Source organism: Babjeviella inositovora, assembly GCF_001661335.1.
Source record: "Babjeviella inositovora NRRL Y-12698 unplaced genomic scaffold BABINscaffold_10, whole genome shotgun sequence".
Classification (NCBI taxonomy): domain Eukaryota; kingdom Fungi; phylum Ascomycota; class Pichiomycetes; order Serinales; genus Babjeviella; species Babjeviella inositovora.
The window spans coordinates 579,157-598,164 of NW_017566847.1; the positions used below are offsets into that span (position 1 = coordinate 579,157).

Below are 19,008 nucleotides of genomic sequence, written 5' to 3' on the forward strand. Positions count from 1 at the left end.
TAAACGCTGCCTCGTGAGAAAGCACGCACATAACTCAACAATCACTTGGCACTGATTCTAATACATCATCGCTAGTCTAAAGTTGGGGACCAATTGGGGATGGAATCGAAGACCCGCTAAAACCGGTAATTCTCTAGTTGGTTACCCAAAAAAACTCGTGCATGATGCATGTGCTCCAGGTTCTAACATCTGATCCTAAGTGCGAACAGCTCACGCTTTTATGTCGTTCTCCCGAGGTCTCTCAACCGCTGAAGAGTGCGGTAAGAGACCATTCAGTTCAGGGCGGGATAATCAAGAGGTACCAGAAATAAGAAAGCTTTCGGCGCTTAAAGGTCTACAAGGAATGTATCATGACGGCCAACCTGCTTACTCATGACCTCCGTTACACTCTTACGTATCTGAAAGTTTCTTTCATTACCCCATATATACAAGACCCATTAATCAAGGATTTCGCACAACAAAGGCTCTGTGTACTTGCCCTCATCATGCTCCGTAGCATACTCCTCAGTGACGCTTTCGCCTGTTTCCGAAACACGCTTACCGCTGAGCTTGAAGAAATTGTTTAAGGCGATATTGTTGTTCGCATACCACTGGGTTCCGTTGAATGAGCGCACAAACCGTGTGGCATTGCTGTGGTTTGCGAAACGCAACAACCAGATGTTGGAGTTGGACTTTCGGTGCTGGAAGATGTGCTGGGTGGGCTCCATGGTTAATTTTTCGCCCTTCAATAGCGATTGAAGGGATCGCGGAGTGTTGTAGAAGTCGTAGTCCCAGAGAGTGTTTCTGATCGAGTCTGCCGTGACGTGGAACGGAAGATTGCGCACCAACGCACACTGGGTTCGCTTGACGACAAGCCTTGGCGCCTGGGGGTGGTAGCCAGTCTCCCATTCGCTGTGACTGAAGTAAGCCGGTAATTCAGGCAAATAGCTCTGGAGAACGGGCAGAACCTCCCCCAAGGTCTCGGAATGGATGCACTGGTAGTGTTCGCTGAGACTTGCAAATACCAACCGAAACTCCTTTCCACTCAACTGCTTCCCAAACGTCTCACTCCAGAAGACACAAGCCTGTTCGTAGGAAGGGAAAATGAGATAGTAGCCGTTGTCGAAAAGCAAGGTCTCTGGTTTCCGTGCCTTCACAACCTCAAATTCCAATCTCTGGTTGGGTAACTCTGCAGTGTTGTATATGGACTGCTCCACGCTGGGGAGCAAGTTGATAAAGTCCACCTTTGTGAGGAGCGAGTTTTTGGATCTAAAGTGGAGGATGTGCGATTGGGGCTGGCCAACGGTGTATGGGATGTGTTGCGGTGCCGCGGTGATGCTCTTCAACTTATGGGTCGCTTCAAGCAAACCGTGGGTCGTGACAGAGGGAATTTTTTGGAGAGTGAAGTTGGATGTGGGCTCCCCGATACTTTCAAGCCGGTCTTGGAGGTGGGACCTCCGAATTTCGTTGGCAAGGCGTTGGGTCTGGCTTTGCACATCGGCAGCCGTCGAGAGGTACAACAACTTCATAACCTTGTTGAGGGACTCCTTCCCGATGGGTTTGGGCGCGGACATGGGCGATTATGGTTATTTGAGTGCTGTGGATATTGCTCTACTGTTGTTAAGCCTGTAGCCGATACTGAATTATTTTCCGTCCTGTAGGGCAGGCTGATTTGCTGCGCCACAGAACCAGCCACTGGGGCAAAGTGCGAGCCACAGTGCAGAGCTAAACATTACAAGCTGATGTCACGAGAGAAATCACAAACTAATGGTCAATCAAAGCCACTTGATAGTGGCAGGGAAAGGCCAAAAGTGAAAATGGTGGCCAAAGATAATAAATTAAACCAATTAGCCAGTAGGCCAATGGATACACTTTAACGGGAATGAGACAGCGCCAGTAGAATAATGGTGGTAACCCCGTATTCCATGCCTTCCACATTTCTTGTGTAGATACCAGTCCACAATGGCCAACTGGCTCGCACACCACCCGCCAGAAGAGCGTTTTACGACGAGGATCTGCAAAGGATATGCAGAGCGCAACCAAGAACCCAGCCCAGGCCTTTTTATACACCTGCCCCGTCAATCTGTCAGGCTTTATCATTTATCCGTGGGCGGCGATTGGCAAACGATAATTTCACGACCCAAAAGCCAGATTCCGAGTAGTGTTAAATCTTGATTATCTCTGTAGCCCAGACGATTAACGTTTAAGACGCCGCACACCCAATCGGGCAGCCTCCGGGCTGACACGGGAGGTCCAATCTCCATCATGCTTACGTAACGGCCACAGGCCGCCTTCGTCAAAACCTAAATTTTTCCTGCACTATGTGTTTCGTGCGACTCGCTCTGGGTTTCGTTCTGTTTTGCGCTTTTTAGCCACCGGGGATATTTTAGATTACAAACCGACTCCATTTGAACAGAATCCGTTACGTCTTTGTCCCGTTTGTCTTCTCAGTCCTACCAGACCTACCTTGTACATATCACAACCTCTAAGAACGCTGGTGCCTTTGTACATATCCTCGTCTCTCCTTGTATATACTTGAGACTACCGACCAGCCGCCACCAACCCCTTTGTTAGTCCATCGACAGCCTCTTTGACGATCCCTCGACAAATCCTTTGACAACTGTTGCAACTAATTCAGCCTGGTCATCCACAACGTCTATCTTGCCACATTTGTGCCGTCCACGTACCCATTGCCTACCACCCAACCTTTGTCTCTGATCACCTTGTTTGACTCATGCCTGAAGAAATCTCTTCCATTTGGTCCAACCCTCCGCCATCGCCAAAGTTTCGCTCGGTCTTTGGCGCTGATTCGTCTGTGAGCATGGTCGTCCCCTCGGGTAAGCTCGAGGGCAGACGCTTCTCCAGCTACTCGCAGAACGATGAAGATGACATTTTCACCCGCAGCCCGTTCGGGGTGAAGCGTGGTACGTTATCTGCGATCTCCGCGCCGTTGGGCACGGCCTACAACCCGCCGAACAATGGGTTTCTGGGCTTTGCCACCGCGTCCATCTCTGCGGGCGTGCCCAACCACCACATGCCGGTGGCTCCCGGGTCCATTGGCAGTGCTGGAACCAAGGTGGGTGCCAAGAGTAGCTTCTTGGAGCGCTTCGCAAACGTCAGCGAAGCCACCAAGGAGGTCGAGTTACTCAACAGCATGGGCACCCTCTCGATCGGTTCCGGCGGCCGCGCCAAGCCGATACGTGACAGCGACAACAAGCAGTTCCTTGCGTCGCCTAACTCGTCCTCCATCTACCTCAACGCCTCGGGCGAGCTCCCAGAGATGCACTCGCCGGTGTCCGACTCGTTGAACATGAACTACACCGGTGTTAGACATCAGTCGATCAGCGAAAAGATCGATAGCTACTCCGAGCACAATTCGGTGTCGATGGACATGAACAGCCAGGAGGAGGCCAAAAACATATGGAACCCAGCCAACGCTACATCCTTCTTCCCGTCCTTCGAGCCGCAGCAGGTATTCCCCCAGATGTATCCGCCATATCCGTTTATGAACCAGCTGTTCGGGCCAGACCCCCAGCCGTTCATGCCAGGAGGCGACCCCCAGCCGTTCATGTCAGGAGGCGACCCACAGCTGTTTGTGCCAGGCGCTTTCAAAGGCGAAAGTTCTCCGCCAGCACCAGAGCCAGTTCCAGCTCCCACCCCGGTTTCCGTCTCTCCAGACACGGGCCGCCCAGGTGGATACTTGAACAACTTGTTGAACCGTAACATGCAAAACTCATCGCCATTTATGTTCCCCTCCTTCAGCCAGTACGGGATGTTCCAACCGCAGTTCATGTACGGCGGGCCGCAGCCTCCAGCCTCGCCGCCAAAGAAGGAAGAGTTTGTTGCGCCTAGCACTGGCAAGCGAGGGCGCCGCCGCCAGGAGAAGGAGAAGGAAAAGGCCGGGCCTAGTAACATCTACAGGTCGCCGCTCCTCGAGGAGATCCGCAACTGTGACAGCCCGTTGGACAAGTTTTCGCTCAAGGATATCTATGGCCACGGAATCGAGTTCTCCAAGGACCAGCACGGGTCGCGCTTTATCCAGCAGCTCTTGAGCGCCGCGAGCACCTCTGCCGAGGACAAGGAGGTTATTTTCAACGAGATCCGCGAGATTGCGTATGAGCTTATGACGGATGTGTTTGGCAATTATGTCATCCAGAAGTACTTTGAATTCGGCGACGACCTCCAGAAGTCTGTCTTGTTGAGCATCATGTGGGGCAACTTTATCGCGCTCTCGTTGCAGATGTACGGGTGCCGTGTGGTGCAGAAGGCGATTGAGTTTGTGGATGCGAACAACCAGTACCGCATCATGGAGGAGTTCAAGGACCGCGTGATCCAGCTCATCAAGGACCAGAACGGGAACCACGTGATCCAGAAGTCGATCGAGGCCGTGAGGCCGTTCCACAAGGTGAGCTTCATCCTCGCGTCCGTCAAGGGACAAATCTACCACCTCTCCACCCATCCGTATGGGTGCCGCGTGATCCAGCGCTTGTTGGAGTTCTCCGGGCCTGAGGACCAGGAGGCGATCCTTGCGGAGTTGCACAAGTTCACCTTTTACTTGATCCAGGACCAGTACGGGAACTACGTGATTCAGCACATCTTGGAGAAGGGCGATGAGCAGCGCCGCCAGGAGATCTTCCTGGTGGTCAACAGCGCGGTTGTCAACTTGTCAAAGCACAAATTTGCGTCGAATGTCGTGGAAAAGTGCATTGTCTACGGCGACGCCCAGCAGCGGAGCGCTATTCTCGTCGAGGTATTGCGCAACAACAATGATATCACCAACACCGACATCATCGAGCCAAACTCCGCCTTGGCGTTGATGATGAAGGACCAGTTTGCGAATTATGTGGTGCAGAAATTGGTCGAGGTCACCCGTGGCGACAAGAAAAAGTTGTTGATCGCCAAGATTAAGTTGTACTTGAAGCAGATATCAAAGTCGTCGTTTGGTAAGCATCTTGCGTCGATCGAGAAGTTGATTTTGTTGGCTGAAACGACTGTTGTGTCAGATGAGGATTAACTGCCTTGGCCTAAAGGAGTTTTAGGGTATCTAGGCCCGAAGTAGATTCTGTCGTTTTCTATGAGTTGTGTTATTATCAGATTGTGGGCCACCGTGATTTTTTTCTTCATATATATATTTCTGTAAAAGTCTTGTAATTAACCTGGCGTAGAAAATAAAGGGCTAGGGACTGAGATGGGAAGCTACCGGGTGCGCGATCTCTTTTAATCAAGGCAAGTAACCGGCAACTGCGGTATAGTTAGTAAAGCAACCGCTGGGAGCCGAAGAAAAGGCCTGGGGTTCTAGACGAGCCGGTAGCCACTATCTACCGGCTTAATCCTAGCCCTCGGGCTTTGCTGCGGGGCTACTAAAATAATACTTGGATAAGTGGCTAGACGTAACGGTCTAAACCAATCAGACATCTGAGTGAAATATATGATTGGTAAAATCCACCATCTGGATGTGCCGGGCGTAAACCGTGTAAAATCCGAAGCTATCAGATGGGTGGAATTTCAGATCGACCCTGCCTGGCATGCAAGCTTTTCCTCGTGACTTTTCGTGGCATGTCGCACCTCGGTCCCGGAGTGCTTAAATTCTTGGACTTACCCCTTATTTCCACCGCTCAAATCTCCTGTATTAGTCATCATGCCCTCTAATGTCCTCCTTCTTAAGAACAAAACCACGCCGAGTGACCCCTACGAGGCCCAGTTCCTCGAGGCTGGCTACACGCCGCACTTCATCCCGTTGTTGGAGCACATCCACTTGGAAAAGCGTCTGATCGTGGAGTTCCTTCTCAGCGATGTGTTCGCCCTGGCTGCTTCCTTCATAATTACTTCACAGAGGGCGGTTGAGTGCTTGAACGAATGCATGGACCTCATACCGAATACCGCTGCCAAGACCACGATCCTCGACAAACCAGCGTTCACAGTGGGCCCTGCGACGTCTAGCATCTTAAAAGCTGCTGGGTTTAGCCGTGTGTTAGGCGGGATCGATGCGGGAAACGGCTCTGTCTTGTCTGACATCATCATAGACCATGAAATCTACCGAGGCGGAGCGGGGAAGATTGTCTTCTTCACGGGGGAGATCAGAAAGGACATTATCCCGCGAAAGTTGGCTGCCAGCGGATTCAATGTTTTGGAACGCGTCATCTACAAGACCATTCCCCGAGCCGACATTGTGAGGAACTTCCAGGCGGCCTACTCGGAACATATCACCGAAGGAGAAACCACGCACTGGATCATCTTCTTCAGCCCTCAGGGTACAGAGTACATCGTGGAGTATTTGACCAACATCGCCTTGCCAACAAACGTGAGACTCGCCTCCATTGGACCCACCACTGAGGACTATCTTGTGGAAAAGGGCCTCCCGCCACACATCGTGGCTCCCAAACCCCATGCCAGCGCCTTGGTCAAGTCGCTTGACTCATATAGAACCCAATAGCATATAACCATAACTAATATAGATTCTCATACTCCTCATAGATACTCTATTATTCGAGTCTTGTAAAATGACAAACTCTGATGCAAACGCCTAGAATTATTGGGAAATACAGATCTAGACAGAGGACAGACTTCATTTACCGTTCTTTGAGTAGACTAAAAAAATATCCAACTGGTTTGCAAGGTACTGATAGCCTAAACCCAGGTTATATCAAACTTTACCGCTATTGAAGCCTCTACACATGTTTGTCACCCTCTCTACGTGGAGATGGCACTTTATATCTCCAATGTACATATGGTAATTTCGGAGCACCGGCCGGGTTTCTTTTTTTCATGCCTCCGCATTTTTAAGCGCGGTGTACGACAGGCGAAATCCGCAGGCCAACCTCTGATTTACGTTTCCTCCGTGAAAGGCTTTTCTTAACACTATACCACTCCATTTCTGCACACCCGAAATGGTCCAGAACACTACTTGGGAAGCTATCCAATCCAAGGGCAATGCCTTATTGAGCCCAGCCGTCTTGACCACCAACGGCTCCAACTTGGTCTTCACGTCCGGCGCGCTTGGGACTGACGCAGCGGGTGAGATTCCAGACGATGTCACCAAACAGACCGAGCTTGCCTGCCAAAATCTCTTGAAGGTGCTTGAAGTTTCCGGCTCCTCTGCCAGCAAGATCCTCAAGGTCTTGTTGTTCGTTAGCCACCCGGGCTATGCCGGGGCTGTTAATGAAGTCTACGCCAAGTATTTCCCAGGCTCCCCGGGTAGATCTTGTATCGTGTAAGTATCCTCAGATAAGCTGTCTTACCGTTTACTAACCTGACTTTAGTGTTGCTTTCCCAAACCCAGCCGTGAAGGTTGAGTTGGAGTGCATCGCCGAGTACGATCCGAAGGCCGTCAAGGCGAAGTTGTAATCACCAGGGACTTGTCCTTTGAGCGCACGATGCATCCAAAGTCCAATGCACGTTTATAAGGATCACTGTAGCATGGGTTGTAAGCGGGACATTTTTTGGTCGCACGTAGGCTTTATAGGACGCAGCTGAATAATAAAGTCTTTGGTGTACAAAACCCTCAAACAGTATAGCTTAAACGGATAGTAATTCACTAGAATTCTTGTTTTTTTGTAATCGGCAAGTCAGAGAATCTAGCCGGAAAACCTCTCACTGTGGATGAGAGCAATGTCAGGGCTCGCTTCAGCTTTTCTTTTTCTTACCCTCCCCGCATATACAAGGGGGCTGAAAAGGCAATTTGGCTTTCAACCATCCAGCACCCTCACTCCACAACCCCGTATCTTCACAATGGTCAAGAATCTTACTTGGGAAGCGATCCAATCCATGCCATTGTCCGTGCTCAGCCCGGCGGTGTTGACCACCAACGGTTCCAATTTAATCTTCACCTCTGGTGCGATCGGCGCCGATCCCGCGACCGACAAGATTCCCGAGGATATCACCTCCCAGGCCGAGCTTGCCTTCCAAAATCTCTTGAAGGTGCTCGAAGTTTCCGGCTCCTCTGCCAGCAAGATCCTCAAGGTCTTGTTGTTTGTCGGCCACCCATCCTACGGTCCGGCCGTGAACAAGGTCTACACCAAGTACTTCCCAGGCGCCCCGGCCAGATCTTGTATTGTGTAAGTATCCTCAGATGAGCTGTCTTACCGTTTACTAACCTGAATTTAGTGTTGCTTTCCCAAATCCCTCCATCAAGGTGGAGATCGAGTGTATTGCAGAGTACGAGCCAAAGAGCATCAAGGCCAAGTTTTAGGCTTCTGGAATGCCGTGGACTAAGCTTATTATTTTCAGTTACTCCTATTTTGGGGTGTATTTTCAAACTGTGTTTATAGCTATCTAAGTCTATCATTGGACACTCCACTCACCGTGTAGCCTCGGTCGGCGAGATACCTCGAGCTTCTCCGGTAAAGCATCTTACCGATCAGTAAAGTTGCGAATTTCTTGCCTTCTTCATGGCCCTTGTTTGTCTGCGGATGTCCTCCGAATATCCATAACCCTCTTCGTCACTGTCGTCAGAAACCACAATGATTACGGGGCCGTTTTCTCGGCCGTGCTTGTTCCTAGACACAATAGGCTGGGTGCCTCTTTGAAACTCGTAGGATATCTCAGTCGCTGTGGTTCCATTAGCAGACATCATCGAACACTCGATGGGGTCGCTTACCGGAGTATCAGTTTCCTGGTCAGTTAAGTATGTATCGTGAAACGAAGTCCCATCCATCGTGGGGAGAGGGAGCGCATTCTGGGTCAAGTGTTCAAACGCATCACTATAGTGTTCCTGGTGTACGTTCTTAGCGATAGGCCTGACTGGGATCGAGCTAGTGTCCGTCGACTCGTCCAGGCTCAACACCCCCCACATTTCAAAAAAGGAAGCATCTGGGTGGAAGATCAAAGTATCACTGAGAATCTGTTTCCTTAGTTCACGCTGTTTGTATAAATATGTTTTATACACCATTGGAAATGACTCGTTCTTTCCATAGACAACCGTTTTTGAGTGGCCAGACCAAAACATTAAAGCGCCCTTATCGAGCTGAAAGTAGGTGGATCTCATCTGCTGTTCGGGGGGTATCTCGTTCCCCAAAATAAGCATTTCAAGGTGAAGCAACATGTTGAGAATGCTTATTTCAAACCTGCTGATTCGAGATTCATCAAAATCGTCCTCAGGCGTGAGTGCAAGCGTGCTGCTGAACTCTGACATTGACTTTGGCAAAAGAAGCGTGCTTCCAAAAATAGCCAATGTCTTTCTTAGATTTAACACGGTGAAAACATGTTCGGGGAACTGTGGGTGATGGTACTGGTTTCGGGCAAGACACAGATAACAAACAAACGTTCTCTCCAAAGAGCAAATTTTGTCGTACCTCATATTTCGCTGGATGTTGTAGCACACAAGGTGGACGTGTTTTTGGCACGACGAACAACAAATAAGACGCGAGAACCCTTCGTTGATCTCTTTGCTGCGGCACTCGCAGTCCACTTCAAGACTCTGTTTCACCTGCGTCTGGGTCTCCCTAATCTGAGTTTCCATCTGAGACTCTCTCGTGCTGGATAGTGATAGCTTTCCACGAACCATTCGCGTGCCTAAGTGGGTTCTCAACTCCCTCGAAACCTGGGAAACCTGGTTGGCGGAAGTTTGAGACTTTAGGCTGCGAAAAGTCCCGGACTTGGAGTCAGCCACCGCCTCGGGGGTCGTTGAAGAGTTTGCCACCCTTGGGCTCTCGTTGGTCGTATACTCAAAAGGATTGATTTCACGGAAAGTCTCGAAATTTCCCTGGTGGCTATGAAGCTTTGGAAGAGATAACACGCTTACGCTGACAGAATGGTGCGGGGTGCTGAGACTCCCAACGCCTTGGGCCACACACGATGGGTCCGTCTGAGCATCTCGCTGTCTCTGTAGCACTGACTCTGGAAGCGTTACCGTGGCTGGTGTATCGAAAGTACAGTCTCTAAAAAGATGGGGTTGGAAATCAGAAGGACATGAATCGCTGTAGATCAATCTCATGGAGAGGTATTTCTTGGAAGGCAACAGGTCAAGCGACTGGGTCAAGATAATAAAACGGCGCATCAACTGCTGGAAAGTATCTCGCGCTTCTAGAACCGTGGATACAGGTGCCACCCTGTCTTCTGCGTCAGACCCAACCCTAATTCCAGCATATCCGTTCTCGTCGTAGGCGAAAGAAAACACGTAGCACTCGACAAGCTTTTCAGGACGCTGGGGGTCGGTGAAGATCCCCAAGCTGAGGCCCTTCAAAAAGCCACTCTTCAAACAACAAAGTACCCCGTGGTCGAGCCAGTCCAAGAACTTGTCCGCCTCCTTGGAAATTCCTTTCACTAACGTCGTCACTTTCAACCCGGACTTGCTACTGGTGTAGAGGTTTGTCTCGTGTTCAAGGAGCCTTTCAGGGATGAGCCGGCGAACGACGAAATTATCTTCGGCAAAAAAGTCACGGAGATAGGCAATACACCCAAGCGACATCACCAATAAGTGGTGCACAAGCTTCATCGACTCGGCTTTTGTGAGGGTCTTGGGTTCGGGAATTGGGTCAAGTTTTGAGCTGCTTGTCATTACGGTGTATACGGAGAATGAAATGTACAAGAAGAAGGGAGAATTGAAACGGGTACTGAAATAAATAGAGGCATGGGAGAAGGTGGCATCGAATCATTTTGGTGACTTTTGCTGACCTGTTTTGACAGTGTCATGTACAGTGCAACATTCGAAAAGTAGCATCGCACAAGTCTGGCATATGCGAAATACTGTACACCTACCAAATCGGGTAAGGCTCCCCATGCGGCAGTCAAGCCAGAGATCGATCCTTAACATAGGCCCCTTAGTCCACATGCATACGTCATCCCCATGTATGTTGGAGGCTGACTAGGACGTTTTTATGCATTAGAATTGTTGCTACTCTCGCGCAATACTCCAGTTCATCACCTCATGCGCCTAGTGCTTTTTCACGGACCACAGAACTAAAGGCGTCCAATTTCGTGAAATTTAACGGGTGGTATAATCAGCCATCTCCGTCGCCAATTACAGATATCTCTCTTCCTTTATTCCTCGCGATCTGGTGCAGTATTTTCAACCCTAACTTCGGATCCGTATGCCATTTACCATGCCGTTAGAGCTTGCAAACCTTCCAGGTGCCGACGAAACCAAAGGGACAACGTTGGATGAGTTGTCCCACAAACCAGACAAGTTAACCGCATACAACCTCCTCCAGTCCTCCAAGCAGTTCACGCGGTTGCACCTGGACTTGGCTGAACCCAACCTCATCAGCTCCACCAATGCTTCCATCGCCTCTTCTGATACAGAGTATCAGCAGGGAATCTCCACCGCCACGCCGTCGGTCACAGAAGAACCGGCGTATGGGGAGACCCATTTACACTTGGTTCTGCCGTCTCCCTTAATCGAGAGTTTCTCGGCCTCTGACCCGATCGCGTCTAAACTCAGTAACATCCCTTCTCGCCCCTCTAGCAGAGGTTCGGTCACCTCTAGCATATCGATGGTGGCAAATAAGGATGGGATCGAGGGTGGCCGGGTCCAGGGTCACTTTGTCCCACCCCCGTATCTTGCCTCGTCGCTCGCTTCCTCTGTCAGCAACCTTCTGTTCAACCCCAACCAAACATACACGACCAACGCCACCAATGTCACTGGCACTGTTCCGAACCATCGGTTGGCGCTCTCTAGATCAAACTTATACATTGACGATTTCTCTGACTCGGTAAAGTCTATAAAGTCGTTGACGTTTGACGACCTTGATTCGGAACTGTCAAGTCAATCCCAGAGATTTGGTCCGGATGGTTTCAGCTGGAGCGATGAAAAGCCGGGAGCCGCGTTAAATCGTGACAGGGATTTGTTACAGAGCAAGAGAAGTAATGTCAATACGTAGGAAATTTGTGGTACGCACGGTGTGGATCCCTTTTCACCGACCGGAAGTTGTGGCTGTATCACTGGAAAGGTTTCGTATGTGGTGGTTTGTGCGGTTCCTTTGCCATTTTTGTTATTCTGATGTTTAATGAGTTATGAAGAAATGCATAGGTGTAGAGATATGCCGCGTGAGGGAGCTTCCCCTGGGCCATCTAGACCCTTGAATATGCCCAGGTTATCTAAATACTTTGAAGGTGTCTATCCAAACATACTGTTTCTTGACCTCTTGAAATCCACCCGAATATTGTTATCACTCGTATTATATGTTTACTGGAACGCTCCCAACGGAATATTAGTATTATATTTCCCTGAAGGATTTTATTGATCCCCCCCCCCCCCCCCCAACAATAAGCTTGTTCACAATGCCTTGGGGACTCTTAAAGCTCTTTTTTCGGAGGAAGAGTTCGCTAAATTGAAACTCTTTAGAGGTATCATTGGTACGGCGGACATCAAAATCCTGCTTACTCCACCCCAGTACCCGGCAGTTATGGTCTGTCCTAAGGATGCACCCAACTATTGCCTTAAAATCTAGCATGGCATCCAAAACATTACTTCGATGCACCTCCTCGGTATATATTGGTAAAAGTTGGAATTATACGATTAACTTTAAATTCCACTATCTTTCCGATACCAGCTGTAGATCTAGGTGGGAGTTAATTCAAGTTCTCGGCTCAATCTTTAATCACGATCTCAGCCTCTCCGTTTCGGATATCCGGGTAACGAAATTTTCGTCACTGCATATCAAAACGAATCCAAACTTCTCCTCATACCTCCTCGCCCTACCCAACCAAATAATTTTCCCATGTTGAGAGCTGCTAGATTATCTGCCAAGACTGTGGCAACCGCGCGGTCCCTCACCTTCAAGACCTTCGGGCTTAGACTCCAATCATCCATTCCGTCAAAGCCAAAGGAACACTTCACGCGCTTGACCGAGGAGAACGACCCCCAGCGCGACGCCTTCTTCCGCTACACATGGGGCTCGTGGTTGCAGGACGACAAAGCGCAGAAGCAGAAGCGTGTAACCCGTTTCTCCATTGAGGGCACCACTGCTGTCGTCAACGGCCTCTACAGCGCCGCCACTACTGGCGCCAAGGTGCTCCCGCCATTGAAGAACCTTGACAACTCCGTCACCTTGACCCACAACTTAACCGAAGCCTTGATTGGCACCAAGTCCGATGCCGGGATGCAGGTCCAGTCTATGGCCTCGGTCCACGAGGGCAAACACCACCGCATCTACAAGGTCACTGCCAGCAACGGGCGTGACTTTGTGTTGAGAATCCCGTACCCATTGGACACAGACTTTGCTACCGCCATGAAGATCAAGTCTGAGGTTGCCACCTTGGACTTTCTCGACCTCAAGCTCGGGCTCAACGTGCCAAAGGTGTTCTCCTACGGTGCCGATGCCTCCAACCCATTGCAGACCCCGTACATCTTGATGGAATACCTTCCAGGTGACTTGTTGATGAAACAATGGGCGCCATTAGTGAGCGATGCGGATGCCGGCGAGGGCAAGGAGATCTTGAAGAAGGTGGTCGATCCGTTGTCTGAGTTCCAGGCCAAGCTTTTGTCCGTAGACTTCTCCAAGTTCGGTTCCTTGTATTTTAAGGATGATGTCAGTGTTGACTTGCAGAAGGATGCTGCCTACGAAGGCGAAACCGACACGGCCTTGGCCGACAGATGGAAGGTCGGGCCTACCGTCGAAAGAGCCTACTCGAAAGACCGGGGCCACATGACGAGTTCGCAGTTGGAGGGCTTGCTCGGCCCATGGGACAAGAGTAAGCCGTTAGAGCTCGTCAAGTCGGTTTCTGATCTTGAGTTGGAGTCCTTGAGAACCAGAATCGGGCTCTCCAACGCCGATTCTGCCAACAAGGTCGAGGACACCGAAAGATTGGCCAGAATGGTCGATACCTACACCAAGCTCGGGGCCATGGCACCGCAGTTGTTCAACACTGCTTCGCCGGCTATTCCAAACGTCCAGGACTTGTTCAAGCCGCGCTTTTCCCACCCAGACCTCGACCCAATGAACGTGATTATGAAGCCTACCGGCGAGACCACTACCCCGTACTTTGTCGATTTTGAAAATGTCTCCATCAAGCCATTCATCTTGCAGAACAATCCACAGTTTATCATCTACGAGGGTCCAAAGATCTACGACTTGGAGGCTGACGTCGAAAACTACGCCCAGTTGGACGAGGCCGAACAGCAGCAGTACGACTTCATGTACCACCGCACCAGAAACCAACACTTGTGGGAGGCCGGTTTGAATGAGCGTGCCAAACACTTGATCAGCTCGGTCGCGCCGCCGGTCAAGTTATTGAGGTCGCCATACGTCCAGGCGGTCGATAGAAAGGGTGACCAAGAGTACTTGTACGTGGAGGCCGCGATGATCCAGTTGGAGCAGATCTGGGACATGTACGCGCAGAACAAGTTGGTAAACAGCGATGAGTTCCCAGTCAAGTTTTCTTCGGAGGAGGTTGAGGCTCATGCTGCCGCGTTACAGGCATTCCAGGAGGAGATTGTTGGCACTCCGTTTGCGGCCACCAAGGGCTGGGTTCCACAGGACATGTTTGACAGATTGAGAGAACAGGGAATTATTGTCGAGGATGGTGAGAATTTCAAGTTGGATGTGGATAAGGCGTTGGAGGAGGATTCTCAGGAGTAAGCGGCGAGATACGACGCAAAGAGCACCTGAATAATAGATGTTGTACATAGTGCGTAAGACGTGGGAAATGTGATCAAGAGTGTCCCAAAACGTTCAATTGTTATGAGGCGAGCAACGTGCTGTATTAGCAGCGATAAAATAACTTGGCTTAAAGAGCATTAATGGAAGAAGAGCGGAATTCGACGCGAGGGAAATGAATGGCTAGAGAGATTTAAGGGAAAAAAGTTTGGGATCAAGAAGATTGCTGAACGGTGGTTTCTATTTTCAATTTTGACTCCGTTTAAACTCGAGGTCCGTTGTAGCTCCTTCTAGTCTGGCTTGTAATTATGTATAGGTTTTACGGTTGGGTGTAGTGTCTGCTAACAAAATACTTTGTTGCATCTACCCAAGGTCCAAACACGCACAATCAGCTTTCCTTTGAAACATTTAATTTTAACCTTCAGCCATGTTATCCCACAAGCATCATCTACCTAGATTGGCTTGACTTTTTAAGGCGATGCCTTTTTTGAGCTCCCGAAAGGTATGCCAAAATATGCGAGTTTGACGCCAATTTTACAACTGCCCATAGTCGACACATTTTCGTGTCCATACCCATTTACCCCCCACACTACTCCACAAGTACAACCTTACCTTCTCTCAGCCTTCGCGCCTCTCTTCCCTTCCGTACTATGACTTTCAATCTCGACACCTACCTCGATGCCTTTTCCGGGCCTTTTGTGATCGAACGATTGCACCATATCTTCCTCAGGTCCCAGTCACACAACACACGGGTCCAGGCGGCGACGACGGCGCTACATATGATGCAAGAATACAGCTCGGTGGCGCCTTTTGCTAAGGACTTGGTTGAATACGTGACGCAATCGAGCCCCCAAGTGCTCTCAGAGACACTTCTCCGAGATTTGTATCGCTCCTTCGACGTTGAATCGTTGCGCTTGTTGCTGGAAATCGAAGTCTACGTGGAAAAGGCGCCATTGGGCGCCCCTGACAGCGCAGCCGAAGACGCTGAGGAGGCAGCGATCAGGGCAACCATTGAGAAGTTGGCAGTAATGCAAGCCATCGCGCACGAAACACTGCAAGCGTCGAACACGCTCGTAAGCGCGGGGCATTTGCCGCATGCGGACATGTCGACACACAGACATATCGAGGCCCACTGGTTGTGTCTTATGTTTGAACCGAAAAACGTTCCGTACCTCATTTCCACGCACCTGAAGCGAAACGACATTCACCGAAACCTCGCCACGGCCTCGGAGGCTGAAACCGACGCATTTTACCGAGTAAAGTGGTACACGTTGCTCGGGAATTTTCTCGAAAAAAACTACGATGTAGTTGTCAGCGAGTTTACAGCGTTGGTCTTGGACCCCAAGCTGCTTCTGGTGTTGTTTAGTGTAAACTTTAATCAGCTAGTTAATGTCCCGACCATGGTGATCATTGTGTTTCTTTCGCTCTACTTGGTATCTTCCACCCGAGAGTTTACCGATGCATTCTTCGGCACCAGCGAAGACGTGGACCCAAAGGAACGAAGCGCCGTTTCGGGTGCGTTGGAGGAGCTTGTGGATCACACGCCGCCAGTCTTCCGCCGCTTCGTTGATGAACTCTTGACTACAAATAGCTACGCCAGGTTGAATGACTTGATGGGGTCCTCCGACTTTAAAGACGTGGTTGACACAGACTTGTTCTTGTCAAGCAACTGGGACCAGATCAAGACGATTGTGTTGCAGAAACAGATCTTGGGGTACTTGTCCGCCGTGCGGTCCGTCAACGTGGGGCATTTGGCAAAAAAGTTGGGCGTGGCGCCCTTGGATGTCCGCGAAGCCGTTTCTGACTTGGTAGTGGTTCTTGACTTGCGGTTCAAGTACAATCCATTGGATGACTCGTATGTGCTATATGAGGAGGAGGCGGAAAGTGACAATGGCCAGGCCATGGACCATCTTCTCTTTTCGCTTGACGTTGCCACGACATCCAGTGTGGTGAGTAACTTTGTTGTCCGCAACTTTGTTGAATAATGGGAAGGTTGTGAGTTATTTGAAAGTCTTGGTTTATTGCAAGGCATGGGTATGACGTCGTTTGTATGTTCTGAACCGTTATTCGCACTCATTGTTAATATTAGCTTCTGCGTGCAATACAGTCTTCTAAAATCTATGATTATAAAGCCTCCTAAAATCTATGTTTATACGTACAGTTGCAGTTTTTCCGTTCAAGATTCAAGTTAGGTCTCCATCTATGTAGGGTCACCGTATATTGACGAACATCTAGTGGTTAAAAGTGACGATTAACGTACAAGTTTGATGGTTCACATTTAGCCAAGTCCCGGATGCAGGGATAAGTTATTAGGTTAGAACATTAAACTTTACCTAAACGTCAAAGTTCAAATTCTTCAAATTTTTCAAATTCTCGGTTCAAACCCTCAGTTTAAACCCTCAGTTCAACCTACATCTTCTCGGTCTACCATCCTTTATATACAAACCTTTCTAACTAAACGCATCAACCACCTCGTCTTCGTACGGGGTCGTCACACCGTTCTCGGCAATACTCTCGATATCCACAATCTCCTTAGCAGCCTCTACGGTCAAATTCGTGTACGTATCCTCACCCACAGCGATATCATCTTCGATCCTGATTCCGATGCCACGGAAACGTGCGGGAAAGCGGTCATCATCGGGGATGTACACCCCCGGCTCAATGGTGATAACCTGGTTCTTTTGCAACTTGGTGGAGCCACCAAAACCGGGAATGTCGTGCAAGTCGAGCCCCAAGTTATGACCGATGCTGTGCGGGTAAAGCTCCTGGGTGGAGCGCTCGGTGAGGTCCTCGAAGCCCGCGAGACGCAGCAACTCGCGGCTCATCAAGCGCATGCTCGCGGCGTGGAGTTGGTTGAGCGAGACATTTTCGCGAGTCGTACACATGGCGATGCACTGCTTCTGCACACTGAGAACCGCCTGGTAGAGCTCGGCCTGCGGTTCTGAAAACTTCCCCGCATTCGGCCACGTGCGCGAGATGTCGGCACAGTAGCCGCCGAGAGCGCCACCTGCGTCCACGAGCACCATCTCGTCCGTACGCAACACGTCGTTGTTGATGGTGTAGTGGATGCACAACGCGTTCGGCCCACCCGCAACTACTGGGATGTACGCAGCCTTTTCACAGCCACCGGCAATGAACCGGTGCTGCAAAAACGAGTTCAAAACACGCTCCGTCTTGAAGCGCTGCGCGTACGCCTGGTTGTACGCGCGTCCCGAGATGCGCCCCGCAGCACGCATCACCGCAACCTCCGCGTCGGACTTGACCGCACGCATGTTCTCGATGTGTGGCTTCAATGCACGGTGTGTTTTCGTCACCGGCATCTCTGCGAGAATCCGGTGCATTGTGTCGGCACCCGCGAGCCCCTGCGCCTTATTGCCAAACATCCCGCGAAACGCGCTCGCCGGGGTCGCCTTGCGGGGTTCGCCGACATGGTCGAAGTAGACGTAGTCGTTGCGCTCCACCACATGGCGCATGTAAGCCGGTAATTCGTGGATCGAAGCCGATTCGTCAGCGTTAAACAACTCCTGGACGTTCTCCACTCCGGTGCGATATCCCTCCCACTGCTCCGCAAACGTGTCCTTTGGCGGCACGAGCATGTGTAAAACCACATCCTGCTCATTGATTTTCTCCAAAAGTGCCACAGAGTCCGGCTCGTTCCACCCCGTGAGGTAGAAAAGGTCCGTGTTCTGCTGGAACTGGTAGAAAACGCTCCCCGACGCGTACTTTACCTGGTTTCCGGCCACCACCGCAACACTCCGAGCTGGGAAGTTGGCCATTAGCCGGAGGCGGCGCTCATAGTACTCTAGCGCCGAAATCCCGGGGGTTATATTACCCGCCTGAACCACATGCGGACGCGTTTCATACAACGGTTGGCCCGCGGTGAACGGCGGGGCTTCTCTGGGCTGGGTACACGGATCCACGGAGTTGCGTGTGAACTGGAGAGAACGACCTGAGAAATGTTTTAGTGTCTGTCTTGTTAAACAACCTCGGAAAAGCATTGTGTTCAGAGTTTAGAGAGGAGAAAGCGAAAATGGCTGGCCGTAGTTCTTGTGCTTTTTCAGTGTGTGCAGGAAGCCTAAGAGGAAATTAAAAGTACTAGGGTACGATGGAATGAGCAAAGGCGCCGTCTGTAGACATCGTCGGCAGATATCTCTTGAGTGATATTCCATTTTAGCTAATGGTGTCAACGGCTACCTAATACACCACAACTCCTCTGTATGACAAAATGGGCTGTATCAGAGCAGTGATGCCTGCTTCATGTATATTCAGGCTGTTACTAAGCGATGGATATATAACTATAAACAGTAAAAACGTGTCATCTATTATCTGTCAGAAAGGTGGGACTCAACAGAGTTTACATTAAAATGTTTTGGTAGTTAGTGTTGAGGAAACTCATTGCTGCCTGTCTGTAGTTATCCTTCCCGGTGGAAATACCCACGGCATTGATATACATCATGTTGTTGGCAAGAGCATTGGTGTTCTGGTACTGTGGCCA

At 50.2% G+C, this 19,008-nt stretch overlaps 11 protein-coding genes across 11 annotated transcripts in view; 7 read left to right on the forward strand and 4 right to left on the reverse strand.

Moving 5' to 3' along the window:
• Positions 1 to 394: 394 nt before the first annotated feature.
• BABINDRAFT_162806 (uncharacterized protein) lies at positions 395 to 1,910 on the reverse strand. Its single transcript, XM_019129550.1, has 2 exons — positions 1,349 to 1,910; positions 395 to 1,325 (listed from the first exon to the last, which is right to left on the reverse strand). Exons 1-2 carry the CDS (start codon positions 1,475 to 1,477, stop codon positions 438 to 440), a joined length of 1,017 nt encoding a protein of 338 aa, XP_018983934.1. The 5' UTR covers positions 1,478 to 1,910; the 3' UTR covers positions 395 to 437.
• Positions 1,911 to 2,800: 890 nt separating this feature from the next.
• Positions 2,801 to 4,993, forward strand: PUF3 (mRNA-binding protein; the record flags this gene model as incomplete). Its single annotated transcript, XM_019130878.1, has 2 exons — positions 2,801 to 3,570; positions 3,742 to 4,993. 2 exons carry the CDS (start codon positions 2,801 to 2,803, stop codon positions 4,991 to 4,993), a joined length of 2,022 nt encoding a protein of 673 aa, XP_018983935.1.
• Positions 4,994 to 5,617: 624 nt separating this feature from the next.
• On the forward strand, positions 5,618 to 6,412 carry HEM4 (uroporphyrinogen-III synthase; the record flags this gene model as incomplete). Its single annotated transcript, XM_019130581.1, has 1 exon — positions 5,618 to 6,412. One exon carries the CDS (start codon positions 5,618 to 5,620, stop codon positions 6,410 to 6,412), a length of 795 nt encoding a protein of 264 aa, XP_018983936.1.
• A 360-nt stretch (positions 6,413 to 6,772) lies between these two features.
• Positions 6,773 to 7,337, forward strand: BABINDRAFT_162808 (RidA family protein). Its single transcript, XM_019129551.1, has one exon. The coding sequence runs from the start codon at positions 6,867 to 6,869 to the stop codon at positions 7,191 to 7,193; it is 327 nt and encodes a 108-aa protein (XP_018983937.1). The 5' UTR covers positions 6,773 to 6,866; the 3' UTR covers positions 7,194 to 7,337.
• A 370-nt stretch (positions 7,338 to 7,707) lies between these two features.
• Positions 7,708 to 8,167, forward strand: BABINDRAFT_39663 (RidA family protein; the record flags this gene model as incomplete). Its single annotated transcript, XM_019131937.1, has 2 exons — positions 7,708 to 8,033; positions 8,083 to 8,167. 2 exons carry the CDS (start codon positions 7,708 to 7,710, stop codon positions 8,165 to 8,167), a joined length of 411 nt encoding a protein of 136 aa, XP_018983938.1.
• Positions 8,168 to 9,823: 1,656 nt separating this feature from the next.
• Positions 9,824 to 10,480, reverse strand: BABINDRAFT_23475 (uncharacterized protein; the record flags this gene model as incomplete). Its single annotated transcript, XM_019131310.1, has 1 exon — positions 9,824 to 10,480. A coding segment is annotated over one exon (657 nt), but the record flags the coding sequence as incomplete, so codon positions are not given.
• A 348-nt stretch (positions 10,481 to 10,828) lies between these two features.
• On the forward strand, positions 10,829 to 12,118 carry BABINDRAFT_162810 (uncharacterized protein). The gene has a single exon (XM_019129552.1). The coding sequence runs from the start codon at positions 11,019 to 11,021 to the stop codon at positions 11,793 to 11,795; it is 777 nt and encodes a 258-aa protein (XP_018983940.1). The 5' UTR covers positions 10,829 to 11,018; the 3' UTR covers positions 11,796 to 12,118.
• A 517-nt stretch (positions 12,119 to 12,635) lies between these two features.
• BABINDRAFT_39356 (uncharacterized protein) lies at positions 12,636 to 14,495 on the forward strand (the record flags this gene model as incomplete). Its single annotated transcript, XM_019131923.1, has 1 exon — positions 12,636 to 14,495. The coding sequence occupies one exon, from the start codon at positions 12,636 to 12,638 to the stop codon at positions 14,493 to 14,495; it is 1,860 nt and encodes a 619-aa protein (XP_018983941.1).
• Positions 14,496 to 15,163: 668 nt separating this feature from the next.
• On the forward strand, positions 15,164 to 16,498 carry BABINDRAFT_9374 (uncharacterized protein; the record flags this gene model as incomplete). The annotated part of the gene is made up of 1 exon (XM_019132953.1): positions 15,164 to 16,498. One exon carries the CDS (start codon positions 15,164 to 15,166, stop codon positions 16,496 to 16,498), a length of 1,335 nt encoding a protein of 444 aa, XP_018983942.1.
• A 227-nt stretch (positions 16,499 to 16,725) lies between these two features.
• Positions 16,726 to 18,969, reverse strand: BABINDRAFT_181216 (aminopeptidase; the record flags this gene model as incomplete). Its single annotated transcript, XM_019131146.1, has 2 exons — positions 16,726 to 18,415; positions 18,952 to 18,969. The coding sequence occupies 2 exons, from the start codon at positions 18,967 to 18,969 to the stop codon at positions 16,964 to 16,966; spliced, it is 1,470 nt and encodes a 489-aa protein (XP_018983943.1). The 3' UTR covers positions 16,726 to 16,963.
• Positions 18,868 to 19,008, reverse strand: part of BABINDRAFT_39553 (uncharacterized protein) — a gene marked incomplete at both ends in the record, with an annotated part of 8,365 nt that continues 8,224 nt past the window's right edge. The window contains one exon of the mRNA XM_019131932.1: positions 18,868 to 18,999. Within this exon, the coding sequence (XP_018983944.1) occupies positions 18,868 to 18,999 (132 nt within the window). The remainder of the gene's footprint in view (positions 19,000 to 19,008) is intronic.